Below are 24,925 nucleotides of genomic sequence, written 5' to 3' on the forward strand. Positions count from 1 at the left end.
AATTCCCAGAGGATCCCTGGATCCCTGGCGGTGCCCAAGGAAAGGTGGGGTGGGTGGAGCCGTGGTGGGAGGAGACTTCCCGAGCTCTCCTGAGGTGGGGATGAGGGGCAGCAGCTCCAGAGGGTTCCGGCTGCGCTCCCGGAGCCGCTTTTCCCAGGAGCTCAAAGGAATTAGGGAATCTCCAGCCCGGGAAGGGATCCCCAGGAGCATTGATCCCACCTGGATCCCCACCCTGATCCCCCAAATCCCAGATCCCCTGAATCCCAGATCCCAGGGAATATCTCCTGAAGGCTCCCGGGGCTCCAGCGGGGTCAGGAAGGTCCCGGTTCCTCGAGGAGCCGTTCCCAAATCCCACAGGAACCGCTCCAGGATCCCAAGGAGCCATTCCCCGGGATCCCACAGGAGCCGTTCCCAAATCCCACAGGAGCTGTTCCCAATCCTGAATCCAGTTTCCAGTCCCAAATCCTATTCCCAGTCCCGTTCCCGATCCCAATCCTGAATCCCGATCCCAATCCTGAGGAGCTGTTCACCGATCCCGTTCCCAATCCCAAGGAGTTGTTCCCAATCCTGTTCCTGATCCCAAGGAGCCATTCCTGATCCCAAATCCCATTCCCAATCCCAAGGAGCCGTTCCCGATCCCGTTCCCAATCCCGAGAAGCCGTTCCCGATCCCGAATCCCATTCCTGATCTCAAGGAGCCATTCCCGAATCCCATTCCCAGTCTTGATCCCGATCCCAATCCTGAATCCCGATCCCAATCCTGAGGAGCTGTTCACCGATCCCGTTCCAAATCCCAAGGAGTCGTTCCCAATCCCGTTCCTGATCCCAAGGAGCCATTCCCGAATCCCATTCCCAGTCTTGTTCCTGATCCCAAGGAGCCATTCCCGATCCCGAGGAGCTGTTCCCGATCCCCTTCCCGATCCAGTTCCCAATCCCAAGGAGCTGTTCCCGATCCTGTTCCTGATCCTGAGGAGCCATTCCTGATCCCGTTCCCGATCCTGAGGATCTATTCCCAAATTCCATTCCTGATCCTGTTCCCGATCCCAAATCCCATTCCTGATCCTGAGGACCCGTTCCCGATCCCGTTCCTGATCCCAATCCCGAGGAGCCGTTCCCGATCCTGATCCCATTCCCGATCCCGATCCCAATCCCGTTCCCGCTCCGGCTCCCGGCGGGCCCCACCTTGCCCGAAGCGCGCCATGCGGAAGAACTCCTGTTCCCGTTCCCGCTCCCGATCCCAATCCCGATCCCAATCCCAAATCCCAAATCCCGCTCCGGCTCCCGGCGGGCCCCACCTTGCCCGAAGCGCGCCATGCGGAAGACGTCGGCGGCGCCGGGGAAGCCGAGCATGCGGCACGCCACGTCGCCGTCGCGCCGGTCCCAGCCGTCGTCGCAGACCGAGCCCCAGCGGCGCTCGTGGAAGATCTCCAGGCGCCCCTCGTGCCCCCCGGAGCCGTTCACCAGCCGCACCGCGCCCTCGGCCGGGCCTGCGGGCACCGGGACCGCGTCGCGCACGGGGACAGACACGGGGACAGACACCAGGGACAGCCACAGGGGATGTAATCCACAGGGACAGGCACGGGGACAGCCTTGGGGACAGGGACAGCCATGGGGATGGGCATGGGGATGGGCACGGGGACAGGAGCCATGGGGACAGACACAGGGACAGCCATGGGGATAGGAGCCATGGGGACAGGAGCCATGGGGACAGGCACGGGGATGGGCACGGGGGATGTAATCCATGGGGACAGCCATGGGGACAGCAGGCATGGGGACAGCCATGGGGACAGGAGCCATGGGGACGGGCATGGGGACAGGCACAGGGACGGGCACGGGGACAGGAGCCTCAGGGACAGCCATGGGGACAGCGGGCACGGGGACAGCCATGGGGATGCAATCCATGGGAACGTAATACATGGGACAGCAGCCATGGGGATGTCATCCATGGTGATATCACCCGTGGTGACATCATCCATGGTGGCATCTCCAGGGATGGCGTCCCCAGGCTGGGATGTCCCTGGGATTCCATGGGGAATGTCCCCAAGGAACGATATCCCAGGAATTCCATGGGGAATGTCCCCAGGCTGGGATGTCCCTGGGGCAGCAGGCAGAGTGTCCCACACCTGGAGGACACCTCCGGCATTCCCGGCCTCCTCCCTCCGGCATTCCCGGTCCTTTCCCGTCCCCTTCCACCTTCCCCGGCTCCGGCTCCTCCTCGCCCTGCCAGGAGAACCCCGGGATGGTTTTCCCAGCCTCAGGAATTCCTCTTCGCATCAGGAATCTCCCCCCGCCATCCCAGGCTCCCAATTCCGGAAAATCTCCCCCGGGAACTCACCGGTGCCGTCAGCGGCTCCTCGGTCCCCCTTGTCCCCCTTGTCCCCCTTGGGGCCGCGCTCGCCTGGGAAGAGAGGAGATGGAATTTTGGGGTTTGTTGACCCCCCCACAGCCCCCAGACCCCAGAAATCTCCATCCCCCTTTGATGCCCTTGGACCCCCCGAAATCCCACAAAATTCCCAGAAATCACCGGAAATTCCCAGAAATCACCAGAAATTCCCATCCCTCTTTGATGCTCCTGGACCCCCATAAATTCCCAGAAATCTCCATCCCTCTTTGATGCCCTTGGACCTGCAGAAATTCCAAGAAATTCCCAGAAATTCCAGAAACCTCCATCCCTCTTTGATGCCCCTGGACCCCCCGAAATCCCCAAAAATTCCCAGAAATCACCAGAAATTCACAGAAATCCCCATCCCTCTTTGATGCCCCTAGACACCCAGAAATTCCCAGAAATTCCCAGAAATCCCCAGAAATTCCCAGAAATCCCCATCCCTCTTTGATGTCCCCGGACCCCCAGAAATCCCCAGAAATCCCCAGAAATCCCCATCCCTCTTTGAATCACATCACTCCCGATATCCCATTTCCCATCCCTGCTCCCAAAAATGGAAATCCCAAAAAAATCCCCAGTAAGGCATCCTGCAATAGAGGGAAGAGGAAGGGCTGGTGCTCCTGGAATTCCTGACCGCAGGTCCCATGAAGGGCAACAAAACCCCTGGATTTCGGGAAGAAAATCCCGATCTGGGGGTGGAACACACAATTTGGGGCTAAAAACGCCTCATTTGGGGGTCGGGGGTGGGGATTCCCCGATTCCTGAGGAAGCACCAGGAAATAATGGAAAAGGATCCATGGAAATGGGTGATGCCATGGGGTCGGAGCAGCTGGATAAACATTGCCAGCCGTTTGGTATCCCGGGAATGATTCCATATCCCAGCCATGGTTTGATATCTGGGAATGATTCCATATCCCAGCCATGGTTTGATATCTGGGAATGATTCCATATCCCAGCCATGGTTTGATATCTGGGAATGATTCCATATCCCAGCCATGGTTTGATATCTGGGAATGATTCCATATCCCAGCCATGGTTTGATATCTGGGAATGATTCCATATCCCAGCCATGGTTTGATATCTGGGAATGATTCCATATCCCAGCCATGGTTTGATATCTGGGAATGATTCCATATCCCAGCCATGGTTTGATATCTGGGAATGATTCCATATCCCAGCCATGGTTTGATATCTGGGAATGATTCCATATCCCAGCCATGGTTTGATATCTGGGAATGATTCCATATCCCAGCCATGGTTTGATATCTGGGAATGATTCCATATCCCAGCCATGGTTTGATATCTGGGAATGATTCCATATCCCAGCCATGGTTTGATATCTGGGAATGATTCCATATCCCAGCCATGGTTTGATATCTGGGAATGATTCCATATCCCAGCCATGGTTTGATATCTGGGAATGATTCCATATCCCAGCCATGGTTTGATATCTGGGAATGATTCCATATCCCAGCCATGGTTTGATATCTGGGAATGATTCCATATCCCAGCCATGGTTTGATATCTGGGAATGATTCCATATCCCAGCCATGGTTTGATATCTGGGAATGATTCCATATCCCAGCCATGGTTTGATATCTGGGAATGATTCCATATCCCAGCCATGGTTTGATATCTGGGAATGATTCCATATCCCAGCCATGGTTTGATATCTGGGAATGATTCCATATCCCAGCCATGGTTTGATATCTGGGAATGATTCCATATCCCAGCCATGGTTTGATATCTGGGAATGATTCCATATCCCAGCCATGGTTTGATATCTGGGAATGATTCCATATCCCAGCCATGGTTTGATATCTGGGAATGATTCCATATCCCAGCCATGGTTTGATATCTGGGAATGATTCCATATCCCAGCCATGGTTTGATATCTGGGAATGATTCCATATCCCAGCCATGGTTTGATATCTGGGAATGATTCCATATCCCAGCCATGGTTTGATATCTGGGAATGATTCCATATCCCAGCCATGGTTTGATATCTGGGAATGATTCCATATCCCAGCCATGGTTTGATATCTGGGAATGATTCCATATCCCAGCCATGGTTTGATATCTGGGAATGATTCCATATCCCAGCCATGGTTTGATATCTGGGAATGATTCCATATCCCAGCCATGGTTTGATATCTGGGAATGATTCCATATCCCAGCCATGGTTTGATATCTGGGAATGATTCCATATCCCAGCCATGGTTTGATATCTGGGAATGATTCCATATCCCAGCCATGGTTTGATATCTGGGAATGATTCCATATCCCAGCCATGGTTTGATATCTGGGAATGATTCCATATCCCAGCCATGGTTTGATATCTGGGAATGATTCCATATCCCAGCCATGGTTTGATATCTGGGAATGATTCCATATCCCAGCCATGGTTTGATATCTGGGAATGATTCCATATCCCAGCCATGGTTTGATATCTGGGAATGATTCCATATCCCAGCCATGGTTTGATATCTGGGAATGATTCCATATCCCAGCCATGGTTTGATATCTGGGAATGATTCCATATCCCAGCCATGGTTTGATATCTGGGAATGATTCCATATCCCAGCCATGGTTTGATATCTGGGAATGATTCCATATCCCAGCCATGGTTTGATATCTGGGAATGATTCCATATCCCAGCCATGGTTTGATATCTGGGAATGATTCCATATCCCAGCCATGGTTTGATATCTGGGAATGATTCCATATCCCAGCCATGGTTTGATATCTGGGAATGATTCCATATCCCAGCCATGGTTTGATATCTGGGAATGATTCCATATCCCAGCCATGGTTTGATATCTGGGAATGATTCCATATCCCAGCCATGGTTTGATATCTGGGAATGATTCCATATCCCAGCCATGGTTTGATATCTGGGAATGATTCCATATCCCAGCCATGGTTTGATATCTGGGAATGATTCCATATCCCAGCCATGGTTTGATATCTGGGAATGATTCCATATCCCAGCCATGGTTTGATATCTGGGAATGATTCCATATCCCAGCCATGGTTTGATATCTGGGAATGATTCCATATCCCAGCCATGGTTTGATATCTGGGAATGATTCCATATCCCAGCCATGGTTTGATATCTGGGAATGATTCCATATCCCAGCCATGGTTTGATATCTGGGAATGATTCCATATCCCAGCCATGGTTTGATATCTGGGAATGATTCCATATCCCAGCCATGGTTTGATATCTGGGAATGATTCCATATCCCAGCCATGGTTTGATATCTGGGAATGATTCCATATCCCAGCCATGGTTTGATATCTGGGAATGATTCCATATCCCAGCCATGGTTTGATATCTGGGAATGATTCCATATCCCAGCCATGGTTTGATATCTGGGAATGATTCCATATCCCAGCCATGGTTTGATATCTGGGAATGATTCCATATCCCAGCCATGGTTTGATATCTGGGAATGATTCCATATCCCAGCCATGGTTTGATATCTGGGAATGATTCCATATCCCAGCCATGGTTTGATATCTGGGAATGATTCCATATCCCAGCCATGGTTTGATATCTGGGAATGATTCCATATCCCAGCCATGGTTTGATATCTGGGAATGATTCCATATCCCAGCCATGGTTTGATATCTGGGAATGATTCCATATCCCAGCCATGGTTTGATATCTGGGAATGATTCCATATCCCAGCCATGGTTTGATATCTGGGAATGATTCCATATCCCAGCCATGGTTTGATATCTGGGAATGATTCCATATCCCAGCCATGGTTTGATATCTGGGAATGATTCCATATCCCAGCCATGGTTTGATATCTGGGAATGATTCCATATCCCAGCCATGGTTTGATATCTGGGAATGATTCCATATCCCAGCCATGGTTTGATATCTGGGAATGATTCCATATCCCAGCCATGGTTTGATATCTGGGAATGATTCCATATCCCAGCCATGGTTTGATATCTGGGAATGATTCCATATCCCAGCCATGGTTTGATATCTGGGAATGATTCCATATCCCAGCCATGGTTTGATATCTGGGAATGATTCCATATCCCAGCCATGGTTTGATATCTGGGAATGATTCCATATCCCAGCCATGGTTTGATATCTGGGAATGATTCCATATCCCAGCCATGGTTTGATATCTGGGAATGATTCCATATCCCAGCCATGGTTTGATATCCGGGAATGATTCCACATCCCAATTATGGTTTGATATCCCGTTGTGACCTCACTAACGAGCCCGGACATTCCTTGGCTCTCCCGGAGCCTCCCCCTCCCTCATTCCCAGCTTTTCCCAGCCCTGAGCGGGACCCCAGGCTGGGATTTGCTGATCCCGGCTCGGCCAAGCCTGGCCCGGTCCCAAGGAAAGGCTCGGGGATGCTCCGGCCTCCAGGAACAACAAACACCCGAAAATCCGGGAGAGAGGAAAACTTCGGATGTGGAACAATCCCAAAAAGCCGGAGCGGGGCAGGAAATTCCTGCCCGCTCGCTGGGAGGCCGCGGGAGAGCGGGATTGGTCCCGCGGGCTGTGTGGGATGCGGGAAAGGGCTGGAGCTGATGGGATCCAGATGGAAAGTGCCGGGAATGCGGCCAGGGATGCGGCCCCGGCTCCTCACATCCAGACATCGGGATTGGGAAGAGACAGTTCCGGGCTTGGTGGATTCGTCCCCAAAATGGGGCAGGGGAGAGGGATCCCGGGAAATGGATTTGTCCTGGGATGATCCCGAAGTTGGGCAGCAGGAAAAGGGGGAGGGTCCTGCCCTGTGTGGCCCTGGGATCGTGAATCTGGGAGGAGAAATTCCAGAGGAGACCACGGAGATCTCCTGGAGCCAGGCTGGGAGAGCTGGGAATGTTCACTGGGATCATCCAGAGCTGGGCAGGAAATTCCTGCCCGCTCGCTGGGAGGCCGCGGGAGAGCGGGATTGGTCCCGCGGGCTGTGTGGGATGCGGGAAAGGGCTGGAGCTGATGGGATCCAGATGGAAAGTGCCGGGAATGCGGCCAGGGATGCGGCCCCGGCTCCTCACATCCAGAAATCGGGATTGGGAAGAGACAGTTCCGGGCTTGGTGGATTCGTCCCCAAAATGGGGCAGGGGAGAGGGATCCCGGGAAATGGATTTGTCCTGGGATCATCCCGAAGTTGGGCAGCAGGAAAAGGGGGAGGGTCCTTGCCCTGTGTGGCCCCGGGATCGTGAATCTGGGAGGAGAAATTCCAGAGGAGACCACGGAGATCTCCTGGAGCCAGGCTGGGAGAGCTGGGAATGTTCACTGGGATCAGGGAAGGATCCAGGGAATGCTTGGAGCCTTTTCCAGAGGCTCCAGGAGAGCTGGGATTTGGGCAAGGGCTGGAGGGCCAGGAGGCAGGGAATGGCTTCCAGTGGGAAAGGGGAGCTTGGGATGGTGGGATCTTGGGAAGGAATTCAGAATTTCCAGAGAATCCCTGGATCCCTGTCAGTGTCCAAGGAAAGGCTGGATCACCCTTGGGATCATGGAATGTGGAAGAGGATTCCCCTCCTAATATCCCAAATCCCCAGCTTGTCCCGGTTTCCGTCGAGCAGCAGCAATCTGGGAATCCTGGAATGGTTTGGGTGGGATGGGACTTTCAATCCCATCCCATTCCAACCCTGACACCTCCTGCTGTTCCCGGGGTGCTCCAACCTTTCCTGGGACACCCCCAGGGATCCAGGAGCAGCCACAGCTCCTCTGGCTCCTTCCTTCCCCCTTTTCCCAACTCTCCTCTCTTCCCAGGAATTCTCCTGAGGTGTCGGGGCTGGAGAAGATCCCAAAAATGGGATCCAATTCCCTGAGAGCCTGGAGGGAGCCTCGGGGCTGGGACAGAGCCCGGGAATTTGGGTGAAGCCTCCCCACTCCATCCTGCCTTCCCCCAGAAATCATCAAAGCATTCCAGGCCATTTTCCCATCTTTTTTTTGGGATTGGGCACAAAATGTAGGCGCAGACACAGTGACAGAGACCCTCAGCTCTTCCCACGGATCTGCAGGGATGGATGGATCCCAAAATCTTGGGAAAAGCCCCAGGAGAATCCACCAATCCCCGTTTTCCCGGGTGGAAACAGGTTCTGCCTCCAGGAACATTCCCAAAAATCTCCTCCCTGGGGATGTTCCGGAAGGAATCTTCTCTTCTCCCCCCGAATTTACCCCTGAATTCCGATCCCCGCTTGGGTTTTTCCTGCTCTTTCCTCCTGAGTGTATTCCCTGCACGACCTTGCCCATGGAAAAGTGGGAGGGCGGACCTGTCCTCACTTCCCAGGGTAATTTGTCCCGTTTGGAAATGAGGGAAAAAATCCTCCACTGGGGTAATTTTGAGGAAAAATCCATCAAAAATGGGAAAATTCCAATGAGGAAAAGCTCTCAGGAATCTGCCATTTCTCCACTGGGTTCTCTTAAACTCCAGGAGAGGTTTAGACCTGGAATTTTCCATGAGGAGGCTCCTCCACCCCTAAAACCCCCATCCCAGAATTCCTGGGATGCAATTCCCGAGGAACCGAGGGCTCCTGTGCTCGGCAGGAATTCCTTGGAGAAGGGTCCTGCAGAAATCCGGGGTTTAAGGCAAAGCCTGGCTTTGGATCCGTGCCCAGGCCCGGGTCTGTTTCCCATAAATTCCAGAGAATCCCATAAACTGCCCGAGCGCTGCCAGAGGGGCTGGAATTTCATTGGAAAAGGGGGCGGATGAACCCCTGGATCCGACATTCCCGATCTCCGGGGGGAGCGAGGTGGGGGTGGATTTTTGGGGGGACCCATTGGAGTGACCCCCATCCGCGTGGGACACCGGAGATCCCTGGGATGGGGACGGGATGCGGGAATGGCTTTGGGGTTTTCATGGAATTGTTGAGGTTGGAAAAGCCCTCAAAGACCACTGAATGGTGGAGCCCCCGTTCCCGAGGGATCCAAATCCGTGGGAATGTGGCAGTCGGAGATGTGGATCAGGGGTGGGAATGGTTGGACTCGGAGAACTTTTCCAGCCTCAACAATTCCATGATTCCTTGGAGAGCAGATCCAGCATCAGGCCAGCAAATCCCAACCCAACCAGCCGGGGATTTTTGGGATTGTTTTCTGGATTTAAGGATCTCTCGGCATGGGCCAGTGAGAAAATCCCAATGTTCCTGGTGCTCCGGGGATGTATCCAGGGGTTTTCCAACCTCCTGGAGCAACCTGGGATAGTGGAAGGTGTGGAAGGGCGTGGAATTCAAGGATCTTCAAGGTCCCAATCCCAATCGCAATCCTAATCCCAATCCCAATCCCAATCCCAATCCCAATCCCAATCCCAATCCCAATCCCAATCCCAATCCCAATCCTAATCCCAATCCCAATCCTAATCCCTGTCTCAATTCCAATCCCAATCCAAATCCCAATCCCAAACTCAATCTCAATCCCAGTCCCAATCCCAATCCCAGTCCCAATTCCAATCCTAATCCTAATCCCAGTCCCAATCCCAGTTCCAGTCCCAATCCCAGTCCCCTCCAGGTTTCTATTCCCTGCAATTCCCAGCTCTTCCCAGGGTGTTTTCCCTTCCTGCCTCCCCAGCAGGGGTTTTGAGGCACAAAGGGCATTTTTTGGGGTTTTCGGTCCTGGTTCTGGTTGCAGCTGGGAATTACCACCCCAGGTGTCCAGGGACAGCCGTGTCCCGCTAAATCCCGACTTCCTACTCCCACAGTTTTCCCGGGAAGATGGGAAACCGCAGCAAACAGAAAACACCAGGAGATTATTCCCAAATCCCTGCCGGAGCCAGGCGTGGCAGCACAGCCCGGGAGGCCCCACGGAGCCCCACGGAATGGGAGCACATCCCAAATCCATCCGTTCCCTCCGCGGTGGGACGGCGCTGGTGCAGGAATTGTTGGGATTCCCGTCCCTCCAGGAGACCCGGGTGCCTCCCGAGCCAGAGGACGCCCCGGTCTCCCTTCCAGGGCTCTGCCCCTCATCCCGGGATCCCCAGAGCCCGTCTGCTCCTGGATTCCCGCCGGGATCCGCGTCCGTACCTTTGAAGCCGCGCGTTCCCGCGGGGCCGCGAGGGCCGAGCTCTCCCTGGTCCCCCTTCAATCCTTGCGGGCCGGGCAGCCCCCGCTCCCCGGGAAACCCTGGAATGAGGATGGGGACACAAAATGGGCAGAATTCCACAATCCCGATGTGCCCGGGAACACCGGGAGACCCCAGAGAGTCCAGCCCACCCTTCTCCTCCACTTCCATGGGATCCAGGATGGATTTATCCGGGTGCTAAGGAATTCCTGAGCATCCTTAGGCTGGGGGGAGGTAAATTGGGTTCCAGAGCTGGAGATCAAGGAGGGAAAACCAGGATCCATCCCAAGGAATTGGGATGTGTCCCCCATGAGGCCCAGGTCTCCAGGATCCATGTTATCCAAGGGTTGGATGTTTGCTGGAGAAGGATTTAGGGATGGAACCCCCTGGTGTGAGCGTTCCTGATGTCCGGGAGGTGGGAATTGGGCTGGAGTTTGGGAATTCCTGCACAGGGGACACAGATGAACTTTGGAGGTCACCTCCATCCATGTGGGACCTGGACCTGGACCTGGATCTAGATCTGCTCCAGGACCTGGACTTGGACCTGGACTTGGATCTAGATCTGCTCCTGGATCTGAACCTGGTCCTGGATCTAGATCTGCTGCAGGACCTGGACCTGGACCTGGACCTGGACCTGGACCTGGACCTGGACCTGGACCTGGACCTGGACCTGGTCCTGGACCTGGACCTGGACCTGGATCTAGATCTGCTCCAGGACCTGGACCTGAACCTGGTCCTGGATCTAGATCTGCTCCAGGACCTGGACATGGACATGGACCTGGACCTGGACCTGGACCTGGTCCTGGACCTGGACCTGGACCTGGATCTAGATCTGCTCCAGGACCTGGACCTGAACCTGGTCCTGGATCTAGATCTGCTCCAGGACCTGGACATGGACATGGACCTGGACCTGGACCTGGACCTGGACCTGGACCTGGACCTGGACCTGGACCTGGATCTAGATCTGCTCCAGGACCTGGACCTGAACCTGGTCCTGGATCTAGATCTGCTCCAGGACCTGGACATGGACATGGACCTGGACCTGGACCTGGACCTGGACCTGGACCTGGACCTGGACCTGGACCTGGATCTAGATCTGCTCCAGGACCTGGACCTGAACCTGGTCCTGGATCTAGATCTGCTCCAGGACCTGGACATGGACATGGACCTGGACCTGGACCTGGACCTGGACCTGGACCTGGACCTGGACCTGGACCTGGATCTAGATCTGCTCCAGGACCTGGACCTGAACCTGGTCCTGGATCTAGATCTGCTCCAGGACCTGGACATGGACATGGACCTGGACCTGGACCTGGACCTGGACCTGGACCTGGAGGAAGGAATCTTCTCTTCTCCCCCCGAATTTACCCCTGAATTCCGATCCCCGCTTGGGTTTTTCCTGCTCTTTCCTCCTGAGTGTATTCCCTGCACGACCTTGCCCATGGAAAAGTGGGAGGGCGGACCTGTCCTCACTTCCCAGGGTAATTTGTCCCGTTTGGAAATGAGGGGAAAAATCCTCCACTGGGGTAATTTTGAGGAAAAATCCATCAAAAATGGGAAAATTCCAATGAGGAAAAGCTCTCAGGAATCTGCCATTTCTCCACTGGGTTCTCTTAAACTCCAGGAGAGGTTTAGACCTGGAATTTTCCATGAGGAGGCTCCTCCACCCCTAAAACCCCCATCCCAGAATTCCTGGGATGCAATTCCCGAGGAACCGAGGGCTCCTGTGCTCGGCAGGAATTCCTTGGAGAAGGGTCCTGCAGAAATCCGGGGTTTAAGGCAAAGCCTGGCTTTGGATCCGTGCCCAGGCCCGGGTCTGTTTCCCATAAATTCCAGAGAATCCCATAAACTGCCCGAGCGCTGCCAGAGGGGCTGGAATTTCATTGGAAAAGGGGGCGGATGAACCCCTGGATCCGACATTCCCGATCTCCGTGGGGAGCGAGGTGGGGGTGGATTTTTGGGGGGACCCATTGGAGTGACCCCCATCCGCGTGGGACACCGGAGATCCCTGGGGCGGGGACGGGATGCGGGAATGGCTTTGGGGTTTTCATGGAATTGTTGAGGTTGGAAAAGCCCTCAAAGACCACTGAATGGTGGAGCCCCCGTTCCCGAGGGATCCAAATCCGTGGGAATGTGGCAGTCGGAGATGTGGATCAGGGGTGGGAATGGTTGGACTCGGAGAACTTTTCCAGCCTCAACAATTCCATGATTCCTTGGAGAGCAGATCCAGCATCAGGCCAGCAAATCCCAACCCAACCAGCCGGGGATTTTTGGGATTGTTTTCTGGATTTAAGGATCTCTCGGCATGGGCCAGTGAGAAAATCCCAATGTTCCTGGTGCTCCGGGGATGTATCCAGGGGTTTTCCAACCTCCTGGAGCAACCTGGGATAGTGGAAGGTGTGGAAGGGCGTGGAATTCAAGGATCTTTAAGGTCCCAATCCCAATCCCAATCCTAATCCCAATCCCAATCCCAATCCCAATCCTAATCCCCGTCTCAATTCCAATCCCAATCCAAATCCCAATCCCAAACTCAATCCCAATCCCAGTCCCAGTCCCAGTCCCAATCCCAATCCCAATCCCAGTCCCAATTCCAATCCTAATCCTAATCCCAGTCCCAATCCCAGTTCCAGTCCCAATCCCAGTCCCCTCCAGGTTTCTATTCCCTGCAATTCCCAGCTCTTCCCAGGGTGTTTTCCCTTCCTGCCTCCCCAGCAGGGGTTTTGAGGCACAAAGGGCATTTTTTGGGGTTTTCGGTCCTGGTTCTGGTTGCAGCTGGGAATTACCACCCCAGGTGTCCAGGGACAGCCGTGTCCCGCTAAATCCCGACTTCCTACTCCCACAGTTTTCCCGGGAAGATGGGAAACCGCAGCAAAGAGAAAACACCAGGAGATTATTCCCAAATCCCTGCCGGAGCCAGGCGTGGCAGCACAGCCCGGGAGGCCCCACGGAGCCCCACGGAATGGGAGCACATCCCAAATCCATCCGTTCCCTCCGCGGTGGGACGGCGCTGGTGCAGGAATTGTTGGGATTCCCGTTCCTCCAGGAGATCCGGGTGCCTCCCGAGCCAGAGGACGCCCCGGTCTCCCTTCCAGGGCTCTGCCCCTCATCCCGGGATCTCCAGAGCCCGTCTGCTCCTGGATTCCCGCCGGGATCCGCGTCCGTACCTTTGAAGCCGCGCGTTCCCGCGGGGCCGCGAGGGCCGAGCTCTCCCTGGTCCCCCTTCAATCCTTGCGGGCCGGGCAGCCCCCGCTCCCCGGGAAACCCTGGAATGAGGATGGGGAGCTGGTTCCGGCAGAATTCCACAATCCCGATGTGCCCAGGAACACCGGGAGACCCCAGAGAGTCCAGCCCACCCTTCTCCTCCACTTCCATGGGATCCAGGATGGATTTATCCGGGTGCTAAGGAATTCCTGAGCATCCTTAGGCTGGGGGGAGGTAAATTGGGCTCCAGAGCTGGAGATCAAGGAGGGAAAACCAGGATCCATCCCAAGGAATTGGGATGTGTCCCCCATGAGGCCCAGGTCTCCAGGATCCATGTTATCCAAGGGTTGGATGTTTGCTGGAGAAGGATTTAGGGATGGAACCCCCTGGTGTGAGCGTTCCTGATGTCCGGGAGGTGGGAATTGGGCTGGAGTTTGGGAATTCCTGCACAGGGGACACAGATGAACTTTGGAGGGATCAGGATGTGGTCCTGGACCTGGACCTGGACCTGGACCTGGATCTACACCTGGACCTGGACATGGACCTGGACTTGGACATGGACCTGGACCTGAATCTGCTCCTGGACCTGGCTCTGAAGCTGGATTTTGACCTGGGCCTGGAACTGGATCTGGACCTGCTCCTGGAACTGGATCTGGACCTGATCTTGAACCTTGATCTGGACCTGAATCCAGTTGTGGATCTGGTTGTGGTCCTGAAACTGGACCTGGACCTGGATCTGGGTCTGGATCTGAAATCTGGACTTGGGTCTGGACCCCAGCCAGGACCTAGACCTGGATCCAGATCTGGCTGTGGGATGGAGACGGGATCTGCTGGGACCTGGGGATGATCCAACGGGATCGATCCAGCAGGGGCTCGGATCCGAAGCTCCTCCAGGATCTAAGCCTGGCTCTGTCCATGTGGAGGGAGCCCTGGGTTCCCCAGGCGCTGCTGCCCCCGCCCTTCCTGGGCCGGGCTTTTCCAAACTTAGTCACGATTTTCCTCCGGTTTACGAGGAAAAAAATCCTCCATAAGGAATTCCAGCCCCAGCTCCAGCAGGGATTATCCCCAGCTCCGACCTTTCCCTGCTATGTCCATCCCGAGGAGGGATCCGGACCTGGATTTCTGCAGAGTGGGGGCAGGAGGGTGGATTTTCCATGGAAAAGGGGATTTTCCATGGAAAACAAGATTTTCCAGGGATACACCTGAACCCAGTCTTTTCAGATCCAAAGAGTCGTGCCTGCATCCCAAAAAATTCCTGGAAAAGACCTAAAAATCGTGGCTGTCCCCACAACTCTTCCTGAAGGTGAACCCTTCTGGGATTGCTTTGTTTTTCTGTTTGAACAAGAAAAAAATGGAGGGAAAAAAAGGGAAAAGCAAGGAAAAGATCCAATATAATTCTGAGGGTTGTTACACCCAAGAAAAACAGCCACGAGTCCGTCAGTGCCAGAAATTCCAGCTGGAGGGAGAAGGAACACGGGCAGCCGGAGGGGCTGGCCGAGGGAGATCGGATTTCCAGGCTGGCTCTGCCTCGCTGGGCTGGGCCTGGGAAGGAGCGATCCCAAAATCCCAGGGTTTGAGCCCAAAGCAGACCCAGCAAGGTCCGGTGCCTCAGAATCCTTGGAGCAGAGGATTCCAGGCATGGAGCTGGAGCTGGAGCTGGATCTGAGTCTGGATCTGGGTCTGGATCTGGGTCTGGATCTGGGTCTGGGTCTGGGTCTGGGTCTGAGTCTGGACCTGGGTCTGGGTCTGGGTCTGAGTCTGGACCTGGGTCTGGATCTGGGTCTCAGTCTGGATCTGGGTCTGGGTCTGAGTCTGGAACTGGGTCTGGGTCTGAGTCTGGGTCTGGGTCTGGGTCTGGGTCTGGGTCTGGAACTGGGTCTGGGTCTGGGTCTGGGTCTGGGTCTGGGTCTGGGTCTGAGTCTGGGTCTGGGTCTGGGTCTGGGTCTGGGTCTGGATCTGGGTCTGGGTCTGAGTCTGGATCTGGGTCTGGGTCTGGGTCTGGATCTGGGTCTGGGTCTGGATCTGGACCTGCCTCTGACATCCAAAGTCCTGTGGGGTGGGTTTGGAGCAGGGGATAGCAGGGATTGGTCGGGACCTGGTCCTGGATATGGACTAGACCTGGATCCAGATCCAAATCTGAATCTGGACTTGGGTCAGGATCTGGACCTTGACCTGGACCTGGTCCTGGTCCCGGTCTTGGACATTGAACTGGACACGGATCTGGATCGACATCTGGGCCTGGACTTGGACCTGAACCTGGACTTAGACCTGGAGCTGAACCTGGACCCAGACTTTAACCTGGTTATGACTCCAAACCTGGATCTGGATCTGGATCCACATCTGGATCTGGATCTGCTCCTGGACCTTGACCTGGATTTGGATCCACATCTGGGTCTGGGTCTGGACTTGGATCTGGATCTGGATCCGGATCTGGATCTGGATCCACATCTGGGCCTGGATCTGGATCCACACCTGGGTCTGGATCTGGATCTGGATCTGTTCCTAGAACTTGACCTGGATCTGGATCCACACCTGGGTCTGGGTCTGGATCTGGATCTGTTCCTAGAACTTGACCTGGATCTGGATCCACATCTGGGCCTGGATCTGGATCCACACCTGGGCCTGGATCTGGATCTGGATCTGTTCCTAGAACTTGACCTGGATCTGGATCCACATCTGGGCCTGGATCTGGATCCACACCTGGGTCTGGGTCTGGATCTGGATCTGTTCCTAGAACTTGACCTGGATCTGGATCCACATCTGGGTCTGGGTCTGGATCTGGATCTGTTCCTAGAACTTGACCTGGATCTGGATCCAGATCTGGCTCTGGATCCACATCTGGGCCTGGATCTGGATCCACACCTGGGTCTGGGTCTGGATCTGGATCTGTTCCTAGAACTTGACCTGGATTTGGATCCACATCTGGGTCTGGGTCTGGATCTGGACTTGGATCCGGATCTGGATCTGGATCTGGATCCAGATCTGGATCGGGATCCACATCTGGGCCTGGATCTGGATCCACACCTGGGCCTGGGTCTGGATCTGGATCTGTTCCTAGAACTTGACCTGGATCTGGATCCACATCTGGGTCTGGATCTGGACCTTGACCTGGGCCCGCTCCTGGAACCGGACCTGGATGTGAATCCAAACCTGGATCTGGTCCTGGCCCTGGAGCTCCATGCTGTGGGATCCCAGTGGATCCCTGCTCCCAGCAGGATGGATCCCGTCACCTCCACGGGACAAAGGTGTCCCTGAGGGGATCCTGCCCCACCTCCACCATTCCCAGCCCCTGGAAGCAGAGCAGCATTCCCAGGTTTCCTTCAAATTAAAAACAGCTGGAGCCAAGTCTTCCGCAGGGTGGGAATGTTCTCTGGTGGCTTCCAATGGAATTCCTCCCAAAAACAGTGGAATTCAGAAGGGAGGGGTGGGAAAAATTGCATTGCTGATGTTGGAAAAAGAAAATTCTGGAAAAATCCCAGGGCCAAGACCCCTCTGCCGGGTTCCCGGGATCTGCCAGAGGGATCCAGCAGCAATCCCAGCCCTGGTGCCTTGGAAGGCTCCGCTTGGGAATGGGGCGGCCAATTCCTGCTCCAGCCTGGCTGGGACACCCTGGAAATCTGGGAATATCAGCATGGATGTCCTGGAGCCGGGAGAGCAGATCCAGGATCTGGGAGAGCAGATCCATCCTCGTGTCCCTCAGGAGCTGGGACGTCCCAAGGGATGGGTCGGGAATCACTGGGAGTTGTCCCGTTGGGTTTGGATCAGCCGGGTTATTTCAGGATGGGATTTGGGGGGAATTTGGGAATGTTTTCCTTACCTCGGACCCCGGGAAGGCCGGGAAGGCCGGGCTCTCCCTCCATCCCTTCCGTGCCTCGGTCTCCTTTGGGTCCCGGTGGTCCTGGAACACAAGGGGAGAGCGGGAATCACATCCCGGAGTCGGGAATGCACAGCAGGAGCTCCGGGAGATCCCAGATCGTGGAGAAATGTGGGAACAAAGCCGGGACAAAGCAGTTTTCCATGATTTTAAACTTCCGGGATTTGTGGATCCTAAATTCCAAACTGGATTCCACCAGCTTGCTCCAAGTGCCAGGAAAATCCACCTGGAAGCTCCACCTTGAGTGCGACTCCAGGAATTTTCCTTTAGACCAAAAGCCGGGACATTCCCAATGAAATCATTGCAAGAAATCAGGGAAAATACGCATTTTGGGAATGTTCCTAGAATCCTGGAATTTTGGGGGTTTGGAAAGGATGTTAAGGATCATCCAGGGACAGGAATGCATTCCATTTGTCCAGCTGGGGTGATCCTCTGGGAATTCTGGAGATGATCCTTGAGGAGAGGATTGACAGCGGGATTTTGGTAAAATCCCAGGAACTTGCAGAAAATCCCAATCCCGGGTTTTATCCCTCATCCTGCAAAGGCTCAAATCCCAAAAGCTGAAAATAATCGGGAGCCAAAACAATGGGAAGAAGGAATTTGAAGAGAAAAGTAACAGGGAAGAAAAAAATATTCCTGGGATGAGAGAAAAGGGGGCAGGGAGAGGCCGGGAAGGGTCATTCCCACCCATCCAGGGCGAGGACTGGGAAATGTTTTCCGAGAAATCCTGAAAGCCGGGAACTCGGGAAGCTGAGACCCAGGCGGAGCTCCGGGCGCTGGAAAAGGGGCGGGAAGAGCAGGGATGTGTTTTAATGGATCGGGAATTGGGATCTGGGAATGCTCTGTGGGAATCAGTGGGATCCACTGTGGGATCCAGAATGGGATCCAGAGCAGGACCCAGAATGAGATCCAGAGTGGGATCCTGAACCACGTCAAGGTTGGGAAACATCCCAAGCTGGAGACGGTTTGGGATAGGAAATGATGATGGGAAATATGGAATTAGTGGCCCTGGCTGTCTCTTCCCCAGGGAATGAACTGCTCCCGGGGCTGAGGGGATGGAGGGATGGACTCCGGATCCCAGGAATGGATTCCGGATCCCAGGAATGGACTCAGGATCCCAGGGATGGATTCCGGATCCCAGGGATGGACTCTGGATCCCAGGAATGGATTCCAGATCCCAGGAATGAACTCCAGACTGTTGGGATGGACCCCAGATCCTAGGGATGGACCTCAGAACCCAGGAATGGACTCTGGATTGCAAGGATGGACCCTAGATCCTTGGGATAGACCCTAGACCCTTGGGATGGATCCCAGACCTTGGAATGGATCCCAAACCCTTGGGATGGATCCCAGACCTTGGAATGGATTCCAGACCCTTGGGATGGATCCCAGACCTTGGAATGGATCCCAAACCCTTGGGATGGATCCCAGACCCTTGGGATGGATCCCAGACCCTTGGGATGGATCCCAGACCCTTGGGATGGATCCCAGACCCTTGGGATGGGCACTTCCAGGGTGCCCCATCCCTTTCCAGGGATGGGGCAGGCACAGATTTCCTGGAATGCTCCCAGGGACGGTCCCATCCCAGGGGCAGCTCTTGGGACAGGACATGGAGCTGCTGGGCTGGAGGAAAACCGGGAATGGGGCTGGGAGAGGCTCCCGGGCATTCCCAGCCCTTCCCACCCCACAGCTCCTGAGGGTCACACCTGGGAAATCCCATTCCTGCTTCCCACCCTCCAATCCCAGTGGGATGAAGGTTTCCTGAGGGGCGGGACCGTCCCGTCACCTTGGGGACCTGCTGGGATCCAGCACATCCCACCCAGGGATCCACCGAGCGGATCCCGGGAATTCTCCCTCGTGGTGACTCCCAAGACCCAAAACTCCTCCGCGTTGTCCTTCCCGAGCCGTGGGGCACTGGGAGCAATCCTGGGATGCTGGAGAGGAGCCTGGGGACCTTCCCAAGCTGCCACCGCCCAGTTCCAGGATCCAGGATCCGGAGCTTGGGATGGGCGAGGATTCGGGGAGAAGGAGCAGGGCCCCCCCAGGCAGGCAGGGAATGGCTCGGCCAAATCCAGCCGGGAACAGGACGGACTCACCCAAGGACATCTGGAGCTGGGACGAATCCAGCTGGGCACGAGGCCCCGGGAATCATCCATGGGATGGGAGGAGAGGGGAGTTTGGGGTGCCAGGAATGTGTCAGGGCTGATAAATCCGGTGCCGGCCCTTGGGAAGGGGTTTGTTCTGGGATAACGCGGCGCCAGGGCTCCGTGACGGGTCCCACCCTTGGTGGCTTCATCCCAGAGCAGGTGACGTCATCCCCATGGATGGGGAGGGAAAAGTGGGATCTGAGGAGTGCGGAAATAGGGAAATATCGAAGCAATTGGGGCAGGGTGATCCCAGCATCCCAAAACCAGGGATCAGGAGCCTACGAACTCCAGGGATGAGGGGAAGCACCCCAGGAGCTGTTGGGATTCCAGAGGGATGGATCTCCTGGGGATCAACCACGTCCATCCCCTCCGGCCCAGCAGCTGGAAAAGGGGAACAAGTGCCTTGGCACCAGCCCTGGCCTTGGAATTCCAGCTGGAATTCCATCTGGAAGCACCGGGAATGAGCAACAGCCTGCGGGGTCTCCGCAGGTGGAGAATGGGACAGGAGCTGCTCCCAATCTCCTGCTCCGGCCTGGAGCTCCCACTGGGATCTCCTGGGCTTCTCCGTGGGGTTCCCCCTCCCTGGCACGGCATTCCCAGAGCAGCTGCGGCTGCCCCTGGATCCCTGGAAGTGTCCAAGGCCAGGCTGGGAGCAGCCTGGGACAGGGGAAGGTGTTGGAGTTGGAACGGGATGGGATTTAAGGGCCCTTCCCACCCAAACAGTTCCAGGATTTGGGAAGGGCTGAGGGTGGGAAAGGAGGAGAAGATGGCATGGGGGAGGTTGGGTTTTCCTGGCATCTTTGAGGGAACCTTGGGAGCTTCCTTCCAAACCATGGATGGGGAATATTTGGAGAGCCCAAGGGGGTGGAGACACCTGAGCGGGGATGGATTTGGGTGGGTCTGGGACCTTCCCAACCGGAGAGACCTGGAGGGGCTGGAGCGTGTAACAGCTGGAGCCAGGTGGGATTTGGGATCTGCTCCCGAGAAACAAGAAAGAGGATGAGAAAAGGGTCTCAGGCTGTGCCAGGGAAGGTTTAGTTGGATATTGGGAACAATTCCTTCATGGAAAGGGCTGTGAAGCATTGGAACAGGCCCAGGGCAGTTTGGAGTCGAGATTAAAATGACGTGGACATGGGGGGACACGGATCATTGGTGGCAACCAGCTGGACTCCATGACCTCGGCGAGCTTTTCCAACCTGAACAACTCCACTGGAGCTGTTCTCCAGCTGGAGAACCCAGGGATTCTCCAATCCCTGACGGGCTGACCCCCCAGAGGAGCGCGGGGACCACTCCCGGTGCCACCACTCACCCCGGATCACGGAGATGTTCCGGAGCGCCACGGAATGCTCCCAGTCCTTCATGCGCAGCTCCTCGGTGACGTTGTTGAGCAGGGCCAGCTCCAGCCTCAGCTGCCGCTCCATGGCCGCGTGCGCCGCCCGCATCCTCCACGCGTCCGCGCTGGCGTTGCCCAGGAGCCCCTGCAGGTCCCGGAGCCGGGAATGCTGCACGCGGATGTCGTAGGAGAAGCTGCGGTTCATGGAATCCACAGCCCCGCCCAGCACGGCCACCTGCTCGCCCAGGGCGTCCAGCCGCCCGCCCAGGTGGCCCAGGAGGTGCTGGTGGTGCTCCAGGAGCAGCCGGCTGCCGTTGGCGTCCACCCAGAGCCGCGACAGCTCCAGCTGGGCCGCGTCGCCCTGCTGGGCCAGCGCGTCCCGCAGCCGCGCCAGCGAGCGCTCGGCCTGGCCGGCCTGGCCCTGCAGGCCCCCCAGGAGCCCCTGCAGCCGCTGCAGCGAGCCCGACAGCAGCAGCAGCGCGTCCGAGTGGTTCTGCAGCAGGTCCTGCAGCCGCCAGACGTGCTCCAGCAGCTCGGCCCTGGGCGGCGGGTGCAGCAGCTGCAGCTGCAGCTGGCGCAGGGTCTCGTTGAGGCGCCGGACGTCGCCCAGCAGCGCCTGCAGCTCCTCGGGGGACGCCTGGGGCCGGGACACTGCCGGGAAGAGAGCGCCGGAGGTCAGGAGGAGCCCTGGGATCCTCCCCAGGGCATTCCCGGCTCCTCGGGGCCTGGAGGGGGAATTCCCAGCCCAGGAGGTTCCCCCGTCATTCCCTCCTGGAATCCAAGGCTGCGGAAGGAGGTTGGGGCTGGAGGATCCTGGAATGGTTTGGGTGGGGAGGAACCGTGACGCTCGTCCCGTTCCACCTGGACAGGGACACTTCCCGCCATCCCGGGGTGCTCCAAGCCCGTCCCACCTTTCCTGGGACATTCCCAGGGATTCTCTGGGAATTCCAGCTCAGCGGGAATTCCTTCCCAAGATCCCACAATCCAAAGCTCCCCTTTCCCACTGGAAGCCATTCCCTGCCTCCTGCCCCTCCAGCCCTTGCCCAAATCCCAGCTCTCCTGGAGCCCCTTTGGGCTCAGGAAGCAGCTCCAAGAATTCCCTGGATCCTATTTTTTTTTCCCCTTGGAGCCGCATCCCAAATTATTTCTCTGCTGGGACAGAACTCCAGCCTGGAGCCACCCCGGCAGCTCCAGAGGATCCTGGAATGGTTTGGGTGGGAGGGGACCTCCAATCCCACCCCATCCCAACCCCGACACCTCCCCCTGTCCCTCCAAGCCCTCTCCAAGCTGGAATCAGGTTCTTCCCGGCACCTTCCCAACCCCTGTTCCCGAATCCCACAGTTTATCCCGGAATTCCGGCTGGGATTCTCCTCCTGGCACGGGACGAGGCTCGGTTCCCTCTGCTCATCCCAGTTTGGATGTTGGGGGCGGATCTGAGGGATTTGGGGGGGCTCAGGTGGAACAGATCCCGCGGGAAGGATGGAAAACTACAGGAGAAAAAATTCCCTGGGGAAAAACCTCGGGAAATTTGGGATTTTGTTGTTATTTATGAACAGCCTCGAGTTTTGCCGGGGAAAGTTCAGGTTGGAATGAGGAACAATTCCCTCATGGAAAAGGTTGTGCAGGGGCTGGGTGGGAATTCCAGGCATTCCCAAGGGGCTTCGACATCGAAATTTGGGAAAGGGGAGGCGGGAGCCCTGGAACGTGCCGGGATAATTCCTGCGGGATTTAAACCCGGGTGGGTGTGGGGATCAGGGAGCCCAAGGAATTTTCCAACCTCATTCCATGAAAAAGTTGGAGATGGGAGCCCCAGCCGCAGGCTCAGCGGCTTTTTCGTGGATTGGGGGGATCAGGGGTCGGGATACAGGGATGGGAATTCCCAGGGAACACCAAACCGCCCCAGATCCATGTGGGAAACTCTGGCTCCGGAGAGGAAAACATCCCGTGCCCGCTGGGGATTTAAAAAAATTCTTTTGGGGTTTTTAATGGGGTTTTTATGGGGTTTTGGGGGATTTTTTTCAAATTATTTGGGGTTTCTTATGGGTTTTTGGGGGTTTTTTTTGGGAGGTTTTGGGGGTTTTTTTTGAATTCTTTGGGGTTTTTTTATGAGTTGGGTTTTTTTTGTTTTTTGGGGTTTTTTTGGTTGTTGATTTTTTTTGGTTGGTTGGTGGGGTTTTTGGTTGTTTGTTTGTTTTTGTTGGTTTTTTGGTTTGTTTGCTTGGTTTTTGTTGTTTTTTTGTTTGTTTGTTTTTGTTGGGGTTTTGTTTGTTTGTTTTTGTTGGGGTTTTTTGTTTGTTTGTTTGTTTTTTGTTGTTTTGTTTGTTCATTTGTTTTTGTTGGGGTTTTTTGTTTGTTTTTGTTGGTTTTTTGTTTGTTTGTTTGTTTTTGTTGGGGTTTTGTTTGTTTGTTTTTGTTGGGTTTTTTGTTTGTTTTTGTTGGGGTTTTTTGTTTGTTTTTGTTGTTTTTTTTGTTTGTTTGTTTGTTTGTTTTTATTGGTTTTTTTTGTTTTGGGGTTTTTTTCCTGCTGGATCCCGAGTGTTCCCTTGGATTTGTGGCGCTGCCCCTTTTCCCAACCCTTTCCCACAGAAGGCCACACGGCCCCGGCCGGATCCCAAACAATTCCTGGCCAAACCCACCCCAAACATCCCGGGACAGGTCGGGCGGCGCTCGGGGCAGCCCGGGATAGTGGGAATTCCTTCCCTGTGGAATTTCAGACTTCCACGGCCCATCCCCAGCTCAAAATCCAAATCCAGAATCTCGGCTTGAAATCCCAAAATTTTAACATTTTGAAAGAAATTTGAAATCTGAATTTGAAAGCCACAGCCGTGGATTTGCCTGGGTGGGGGTGATGGGGTTTGGGGATTTTTGGGGGGTTTTTTTTGGGTTTTTTGGTTTTTTTCCAAATTATTTGGGGTTTTTAATGGTTTTTTAATGGTTTTTTAATGAGTTTTTTATGGGTTTTTGGGGTTTTAGGATTGGTTGGGTTTTTTTTTTTGTTTGTTTTTTAAATTTTTTTTTAATGGGGTTTTTATGGGTTTTTGGGATTTTTTTTTCCCGAATTCTTTGGGGTTTTTAATGGCTTTTTAATGTTTTTAATGAGTTTTGGGGGGGTTTTGGGATTTTTTCCCATATTCTTTGGGGTTTTAAATGGGTTTTTAATGGTTTTTTTAAATGAGTTTTTGGGATTTTTTGCTTTTGGGTTTTTTACGAATTCTTGGGGTTTTTAATGGTTTTCTATGGGTTTTGGGGATTTTTGGGGTTTTTTTTCTAATTTTTTTGGGTTTTAATGGTTTTTTCATGGGTTTTTTGTGGGTTTTTGTGGGATTTTGGGATTTTTTTGGTTTTTTTTTCCCAAATTTTTGGGGGTTTTTAATGGGTTTCTTATGGGGTTTTGAGGGTTTTGGGGATATTTTGGAGGACGGAGGGTTTCGAATTCTTTGGGGTTTTAATGGGTTTTTTAATGGGTTTTTTAATGGGTTTTTTAATGGGTTTTTTAATGGGTTTTTTAATGGGTTTTTTAATGGGTTTTTTAATGGGTTTTTTAATGGGTTTTTTAATGGGTTTTTTAATGGGTTTTTTAATGGGTTTTTTAATGGGTTTTTTAATGGGTTTTTTAATGGGTTTTTTAATGGGTTTCTTATGGGTTTTTATGGGGTTTTGGGATTTTTTTTTTTGATTCTTTGGGGTTTTTAATGGGGTTTTTATGGGGTTTTTTATGGGGTTTTGGGATTTTTTTTTTCCATTTTTTGGGGTTTTAATGGTTTTTTTCATGGGTTTTTTGTGGGTTTTTGTGGGATTTTGGGATTTTTTTGGGGTTTTTTTCCCAAATTTTTGGGGGTTTTTTAATGGGTTTCTTATGGGGTTTTGAGGGTTTTGGGGATTTTTTGGAGGAGGGAAGGTTCCGAATTCTTTGGGGTTTTAATGGTGTTTAATGTTTTTTTAATGTTTG

The 24,925-nt window shown here is 54.3% G+C and overlaps 1 protein-coding gene across 1 annotated transcript in view; it reads right to left on the reverse strand.

The window, feature by feature from the left end:
• Positions 1-1,181: 1,181 nt before the first annotated feature.
• SCARA5 (scavenger receptor class A member 5) overlaps positions 1,182-24,925 on the reverse strand; it is a gene marked incomplete at its 3' end in the record, with an annotated part of 31,090 nt that continues 7,346 nt past the window's right edge. Inside the window, exons 3-7 of the mRNA XM_039711919.1 lie at positions 20,953-21,627; positions 17,440-17,520; positions 13,586-13,684; positions 2,335-2,397; positions 1,182-1,486 (exon numbers count right to left, since the gene is read on the reverse strand). Coding sequence (XP_039567853.1) covers positions 1,182-1,486; positions 2,335-2,397; positions 13,586-13,684; positions 17,440-17,520; positions 20,953-21,627 — 1,223 coding nt within the window. The remainder of the gene's footprint in view (positions 1,487-2,334; positions 2,398-13,585; positions 13,685-17,439; positions 17,521-20,952; positions 21,628-24,925) is intronic.

Source organism: Passer montanus, unplaced genomic scaffold (genome assembly GCF_014805655.1).
Source record: "Passer montanus isolate IOZ18808 unplaced genomic scaffold, ASM1480565v1 scaffold255, whole genome shotgun sequence".
Lineage (NCBI taxonomy): Eukaryota > Metazoa > Chordata > Aves > Passeriformes > Passeridae > Passer > Passer montanus.